Below are 8,402 nucleotides of genomic sequence, written 5' to 3'. Positions count from 1 at the left end.
GGTTTGGGAATCACTTACACGTTTAATAAACCAAGGGGTATATATGTTTATTAAAGAAGGAGGGGTCACATTACACTTTCTACGCCTTCTTCCTCCGCATGGGGAGGCAGGCATACCGCAGCCCGAAAGATTGATGACACAATGAATTTGTACACGTGTCTTCTTTTCCGTTGTGTCGTTATGAGAGGTTGGCTTGTTTAACCCATTCAATACGGGAACGCATCTGTGTCATTTTAGATTTTTAACTATAACCATTATTTTATACTTTAGGCTATTTAAAAATAGCAGATATACAAAAATAGCAGATATACAAGCTCATAGCGTGGCACTGAGTGCCGTGCTATGAGCTTGTAGATCTGCTATTTTTGAAAAATCTTATATTGTATGTTTTTTTAAACAAAATGTTTTACTAAAATCTTTGCTTCTGGGGGTCCCTGGAACAAACCTTTTCATGTCAAGGACCCCCAAAATGGTCGGTGCCGCGTTATGAGCTTGTTTATCTGCTATTTTTTAATAGCCAAAGTATAAAATAATGGTTTTAAGTGGTTACACAGATGCGTTCCCAGTTTAAATGGGTTAACAACCTGCCTGCATGCTGTCAGAGTGATGTGATCTGATAAGGTGTCTGTACAGAGAGACTGGCCCATCATCAGCCCCCCCCCCCCCCCCACCACCTCCATCTCATCCCACGTTTTATGTCCAACATTTCATCACCAGGCCTTGGAGCCTGTACCACCAATAAAAACCTCCCTCCATCACTTCCTCCCTCTCTCCGTCCCTTCCCTTCCTGTCCTCCATGACGAGGGAGGAAGGACGGACGGCAGAGGAGAGTGGAACGGGGAAAGTGGGCAGTGGCGCGGCCATTGGTGTTTTGGAGACGGACAGAGAGGAGATGCACAGCCAAGCATTAGCAGAGTATTTTCATAGTAGGTGTGCCGCGGGGAAAAAGGTTAGCGAGGGCTGTGTATTCTTGCAGCCCCCTTGTCTTCTTCAGAGCAAAAGAGGAAAAGGAACAGAGAAAGGAACCCACCCCGGCACCGTAACACAGTTTTCATTTACGTCACCATCCGAGATGAGGGGTGAATATGGAAACACTTGGCCCATATACTTTGACCTGAGTAGTTAATCACTCAACAGTTATTTCTTGGTCTCCCTTCCTCTCCCTCTGTGTCTCCCTCTATCTCCCTGTCTTTAGCCCGCCCCCCTCTCTCACTCTCTCTCTCCGTCTTTCTCTCCTCTCTCTCCCTCCAAAACTCATTTATGGTCTGGCGTTTCAGCATTCTTTCACGGCAGGTTTTGGCCCAATAGTTTCCCCGCGTAGGTCTGATATTTGCCGTTATCAGAATAAATAAATATATCTTTTGCCTCCTACCCAACTCCTCTCTTTTTTTTGCTGGCCTGTGACCCACGGTATGGTGTTTGTGTATAAACCTGTCATTCGCCTTTCACTGCCCCTGGAACACGCCGCTCTCGCATGTCAGTCTGTTCAAAATCCCGTCGGGATGAAATGGACCGTGCAACGCGAAGCACAGCTGATCACAGTTACTGTTAAATAGCCTGCCAATAGTGAGAGAGTGTGTGTGTGTGTGTGTGTGTGTGTGTGTGTGTGTGTGTGTGTGTGTGTGTGTGTGTGTGTGTGTGCGTGTGCGCGCGCGCGCTTAGTGTTTGGGATGAAAGAAACGGTTGAGCCAGTACTATCCACTGGCTTTCACTTTAATTTGTGAAACAATCAAATTCAAAGTGAATTGACCCCAACGTCTAGTTCCAGCTCTGTAAGCAGTCTCACTGTCGTCTTGTCATTTTCCTGCTCTATAATGGTCTCGAATGTCTTTGGGTTTCCCTCTGAAGGGCCCTGACCCAAGTTAGAGCGGATCTGAATAGCCTTCGTTCCCAGCCTTTTCTCACCTCTGAAGAGAAAAGCCTTGTAACAACCTAAATGCAGAGCATTTCTATTGGCTTCCATCATATGTACACCCCCCGGAAACAGTTTTTTTTCCCCCATGTTTGAGACGAATTTGGGGGGAACGAGGTCAGATGAGCTCCCTCTGGGTGTTATGCCCATGTGTGCATCACTCACTCCAGAGAAGTAGTTTGACAGGTAGTTTGACATCAGGGCACTGATCCTCCGAGTGTATTAAATACCAGTCCCACTGAAAGATGCTGCACAACTGTCTTCTATACCTTGAGCCAACCCAGAGACGAGCAAAGTGAGCTGGGATTAGGTTGGGGTGAGTCCTGGGGGGGGGGGGGGTGAGGACTGTGAGGGTCTAGCAGCAGTCTTGTTAGTTTGTTGTGAGCCTACGGCCAGTGGTGTAAAGTAACTAAGTACATTTACTCAAGTACTGTACTTAAGTGCAATTTTGAGGTATTTTTTACTTTACTGGAGTATTTCCAATTTTCAGTACTTTTACTTCTACTCCACTACATCTCAGAGGCAAATATTGTACTTTTAATCCACTACAAGTATTTGAAAACTTTAGTTACTAATTACTTTGCAGATATAAATTATTACATTATAAAACATATATTAACCACTTTAATCTTATTTTATACCTAGGCTATTTGAAAATAGCCGATCTACAAGCTCACAACGCGTCACACAGCGACGCGTTGTGAGCTTGTAGATCTGCTATTTTCAAACATTCGAGTACTTTTTCTTTTGGTACTTGAAGTATATTTTGATGCCAATACTTTTGTACTTTCACTCAAGTAACATTTTGAATTCCGGACTTTTACTTGTAACAGAGTACTTCTACATTGCAGTATTGATACTTCTACTTAAGTAAAACATTTGAGTACTTTTTCCACCACTGCCTATGGCTAAAGCTTATGTCCTTTTTATTTTTTTTGCAGAGTGAAGGGAGAGAGGATGGACACTGAACAGACTAACTCAGGCACCACCACTCAGGTCTGCAAGGATTCAAAGGCTGTCGTCTAGGAGCTGAACCCCCCCACCCCCACCTTAACACCTACCCACCCCCCCACCCCCAACTCCACCTCACTACCCCACAACCCCTAACCCCCCCCCTAAAACCCATACCCCAAACCCTCACCCCACCCCCACCCCACGATTGCCACTGTATCCTGCATAACCTGTCAACATGCAATAGGGTGGATGTGGACCTAAAAGAAAAAAAACACCATCACCTGAGTCTATGTGAAGACAACACTATCCTAACACGTTCAACATTTATCAATGATTTAAGTGGAATTTAGAGGAATAATAACAAAAAATAAATAATAATAATAATACAACAAATAATCAAGTTATCCAATATTGAATCCGTAACGTGAGCGATAAAAATGCATGGTACTGTATCAAATCAAGGGAAATCCAAAGTGAACACACACTTCGTAGAGAATTTCCCCTATGGATAGACGTCTTTTTTTTTTGGTATGGTTAAAGACAAATATGTACATCATGCCATTGAAATACAAAGGAAACATTTTAGGGGAGAAACCAACTTACCGTAGCTTATTTCTTTCGGGGGTATTATGTTTCCGTTTTGTTTTTATTTTTCCCTGTTGTTTTTTTTCTCTCTCTTTCTTTTTGTTTTATTAATCTAACAATGCTTGAGTACTGTATTTAAAATTAACCAATGCCAGTGCTGTGAAAGTTGTAGTTGTTGTCTTCATATATAGTCACCCAGCTTACCTTGTATGCTGACTTAAAGAAAAAAAAAAAAAAGAGTTCATCTATATCTATATGGATGTGTATGACTTGCAAGAATATCATATTCCGAAAAATAACACAAAGTAAAAGTTTTTCATGTGGACAAAACGGACAAAACTGGTGTTAGCAGTAAAACAGTTAGACGTGCGCGCTCACAGGAACGAAGGGTTGGGCCAACCTTTCCGTTCCCGTGTGCTCTATACCTGTCCCCATTTTAACAAGACCCGGCCACTGGCTTAGAACCACCTGATTTGTTTCACCTCACCAACCAACAAGGCAGACAAACGGTCAGTATTATTGTCCTTTTTTTAATCCAATGAAATGCAAGCCACTCGCATTCGAGAGTGGCGCCCCGAGGTGCTTCGTCACCTTCTTCTCATGTCCGCCCAAAGTTCCAGAGGGCACCCGAGGGAAATTTCAGTATGAGCAAACCATATTGATTTGCATGTTTTTTCATGTGAATGAAAACATCCCCAAGGCAATCGGTGGCTCTACGTCAGTGGTCTCCCCTCTTCCCCTCCCCCCCACAGTTTTGTCGATCACATCTACACCCATTGTGTGTGTTGTATTGACCCTGCCGAGGCATCAACTAGGTGCTTTTAATGTCTGCATTCTAGAGTGAATCTTTGAGCGGGAGAGTCTGCCATTGATTAAAGCCCCGATTTATGTTTCGGCGCACGACGGTGTCGCGTGTCAGATATAGCCGAACCTACAAGCTAACATCACGTCACGGATGCGACGCGTTGTGAGCTTGTAGCTCGGCTGTTTTTGACGTGACGGAAGCATAAATTAGGCTTTTAGCAGACCGCTCCCTCTCCCCAAAGGTTGCTTTGAATCACTTTGTTCACTGACATGGAGGAGCTGTCGTCTTCGCTGTGAGTGCAATGTGTAATAATAACAAGCAAGGCTGTTTCTGTTACTGAAATGCAGTAAAATCACCTCAGTTCATGTGGGAAAAAACGATGCGTTTCCTTGTCTTTTTCTCGTGTGTGCAGTTGTTTTCTGTGCTGGGTACAGGTGTGGAGAAAGTATCTCTGAAGTAAGACGCAGTGATGCACAGTAACCAGAAACCTTAAATCCTTATGGCAGGAGGACCTCCTCTGAAATTAAGTCAACAGGCAGTCCATCATAATGAAAAGACAAACAAGTACAAAATAAAATAACCACAGTGGGAAGAAATACCCTACGCGTTCTTCATTAAAAATTCAAATCAACTCTACAAAAAGGTGGGAACTCACAGATGTCTTCCCTAACACCAGGCTTTTCCCCCCCAACACCAGCAGACAGCATGAACACAGTTAACACTTGGGATGTTTGACGATATACAAGCTCACAACGTGTCACATCGCGGCACGTTGTGAGCTTGTAGATTTGCTATTTTCAAAAAATATTCAAAACATCTTTGAATATCTTTTGAAACATTTTAACAACGCAAATCTTGTATGGGGGTCCCTGGCACAAAATATTTTCAGATGGGGGTCCGTGGACAAATACATATTAATCTGGGGGAACTTGACATGAAAAAGATTGGGAAGGACTGGTTTAAAAAACATTAGGAAGCAAGCCCAAATAAGCAACTACACCTTCAAAATAAGTCGCTTATTATAAGCAGACAGGGCAACACCACTTGATATGGGGCTTCCCACACTGCCTACTCTACTATCAAGTGGGCGTGGCTAGGAATAAGGTTCCTAGAATGAGATAAGGAATAAGGATCAGAAGATCTACAAGCTTGTGACTTATTGTGGTGCATTGAGCTATATATCATATCTGGAGGGAGGTAGGAAAATCCCTGCCCGTTCATTCCGATGAAAGTTGCTCAACCAGCGCATTACGTCCCTATTGACACCCTCCGCCTTCTAGGGTTAGTCACTGAGGTCACAAGTTCACAACCGCAATGTGCATTAGTGTCATTTATGCCTCTATGTCACAAACGGTCCATGTAGTTTGTGACCCATTGGTCCAGCCATGAACTGCTGTGGTCAAACTTAACTGTAGTTCCAGAGTCGGCCACTTGGAAACTAGCACTTAAAGGTCCTGGGGGCTTTGTTTTGAGCTTGGAGATCTGCTATTTTCAGTGCGCAACACCGGCACGCAGTTAAGTATAAATCAGGCTTCATGTAGGTGAAAGGGGGACAAAACAGGTAGTTGACACTTTACACATGGACCATATGCAAGAAAGGTCGAGCACTGACAAGGGTGTTCCCGCCACCATCTGTTATCCTCTAAAGAGGAAATGAGAAAAGTTAACTACACCTTATAGAACACCTTATAGAACACCATAAATATGTACTTTTACTGACATGTTAATTCAGCCTGTAAAAAGGATATAAATAATAGGCCACTTAATATTGATGGGTGCTATTCTATATTGAGTACACACGACTTACAAAACAAACATTTGCAACCACAGCTTATAATATTCATAAATCAACACTTTTTTTATATAAGATTACCTATATTAAAATTGGCTTAAGGGAGGATCGGCCGGCAGGGGACGGACCTCCCTTAAGACAATTTTAATGTAGGATCTCTTATATAAAAAAATCTTATATCACCATGACTCAGCCATAACCATATAAGGAGTTCCCAATGCAGCCTACTGTAACAGTAACGTTTTTCCTGTGCTCAACCGAATGTCAATATCATGTGTCTCCAACTATGGTAAAGATGCCATGTCTGTATTATTATTATTTTTTTACATTTTGGTCCAAATGTATGGCTATAGCTATTTCTGCTTTCTTATTTTTATTTCCAATATTTTTTACCCCCTTTTTTTTACCCAATTTACTAATTACGCCAATGAATTCCTCCCCACACACATTTCTGTGTGTCACTGCTGTTGTATCCTATTGGCTCACCTGCCAGTGAGGAGCCCCCACCGAGAGGACTTAGAGCCTTCGTCCTACTGCTCCTGCCCAACACACCCCGCTGACAGGCAACAACTGTAGAAGTACGTTCAGTGACAAATCACCTCCCCCAAACACTGGCCAATTGTGTTCGTATAGACGCTCAACAAAGCCGGACACACCGCAGTGGAACTATAGCACTTTTTTAAAGTATACACAGCCAACTAATGTTAGGAAATGTTGCCAAACAACTGTCTTTAGGTAATATCGTCGCTGTCGGGTGGATGTCCAAAACATACGATACAAACATAGATTTTTCCAATAGTGAAAATAACCTATGCGACGCCTTGTGAGCTTGTAGATTTGTTATTTTCACTACTTGAATTAAATCAATCATTAAATCACGAAAAAAAAATACATAAAAAGTTGAAATTTGGAGATATGATGTTTTTGCCCGACAGCAACAATGTTTGCTGAGTGGGTGGTGGGGAATGGTTGGATAAAGAAAATGGTTGGAGGCATAGATTTCCCAACTTGGAACCTCTGACCGATTGTATATTCAAATAATCATCTATAAAATGTCAATGATATGGGATTGTTCTGTAAGTCAGTGTAATGACACCCCTTATGATGCTGACACTGTTGGATTTGTGCTGGATATGCATAAAAACTTCCTCCTAATATTTATGTTTAAGGGACAAACCCTTGTGATGTCATGATGACAGCGCTAAAGTGGTGTTTCAGCAGAAGTAAGTACATCTACATATCTATAAATAACCTAGCTAGTAACTACATGGATCACAAATTATGAAAGTCTTGTCTGTGGGAGTCTTGGGTGGCCACGGTTTCCAAAAACTTGTTGATAGTTTTATTTTAGTATGCTGCTGTCATGATGCTGAATTATAAAATAAACATAGAAAGATGCAAGGTTTCTGCCTGACAACGACAAAAATAATAAACATAATTATGAAGTGAAAATGTTTGTGGTCAAAGATCAAAATCACTGTGACCACAAAAACTCAAGAATTGATTTGCTAATTATGACAAACTTTCACACAGGATAGAATTATCAAGCGATGACATTTTATATCCAAAAGGTCAAAGGTAAACTTCACTGTGACATCATAATGCCCTGCAAAAACACCATTATGTAACACCAAAACTCAAGAACAGGAGGGGAGATTGTGACCATATTTGTTCACATTTGCTTGGACACTGAATTGGTGACACTAATCCTGGCTGTCCAGTGCTTTGCACGTTGGAACTGTGGTGATTGTGGTGATTCTGTGCTGCCAGGTTGAAGATGTGTGGGCAGTAGGTCTGGGCAATATGACTTCAAGTCAATAGCACGATTATTTCAAACTTTTGCCTCAATTACGATTAATGATATTTCTTTTTGAATAGTGAAAATAGAAGATGTACAAGTTCACAATGTGTCATGACTCATGATGTGACGCATTGTGAGCTTGTAGATCAGCATTTTTTACTATTTTTGTACGACACCATTGTACAACAAGATACAAGCCAGTGGTGTGTTCTAGGTTTTTTCTGAGGGATATGATAATCATTCCCTGCGGAACATGCGTGTGGTCGTGGAGTTACGCTAGCGCATTTTAAATGGATGAAATGGTTAGTAGAGGGCTACGCTTGGCTTTCTGCAGGTCACACTATGTGACTTGCAGAAAAGTAACACGGTAGAACACACCACTGGGTTAAGCTGTTAATCAAACTAATCGATATAGACGATTATTAAACTATGATAATTTGTTCTTCTTGATTCGTTGATTTGAAGATTTGAAGATTAAGTCAGTTATCGGCTCCAAATATTGGTTTCGATGTATTTTTGGTAAATAGTGTGAAGCATTCACGTTTTAGAATGT

General features: G+C 41.8%; 1 protein-coding gene across 2 annotated transcripts in view; it reads left to right on the top strand.

The window, feature by feature from the left end:
- The window catches only part of stau2 (staufen double-stranded RNA binding protein 2), a 126,037-nt gene extending 121,404 nt beyond the window's left edge, over positions 1 to 4,633 (top strand). For both annotated transcript variants that reach the window (XM_080417832.1, XM_080417831.1), the window contains exon 15: positions 2,854 to 4,633. In XM_080417832.1, coding sequence (XP_080273958.1) covers positions 2,854 to 2,880 — 27 coding nt within the window. In that variant the 3' untranslated portion in view covers positions 2,881 to 4,633. The remainder of the gene's footprint in view (positions 1 to 2,853) is intronic.
- Positions 4,634 to 8,402: the final 3,769 nt, after the last annotated feature.

The sequence above is a fragment of the Gymnoscopelus braueri genome (genome assembly GCF_963280865.1).
Source record: "Gymnoscopelus braueri genome assembly, chromosome: 21".
Lineage (NCBI taxonomy): Eukaryota > Metazoa > Chordata > Actinopteri > Myctophiformes > Myctophidae > Gymnoscopelus > Gymnoscopelus braueri.
The sequence above is the reverse complement of the archived record's forward strand: the minus strand, read 5'-3'. Positions and strand labels throughout refer to the sequence as shown.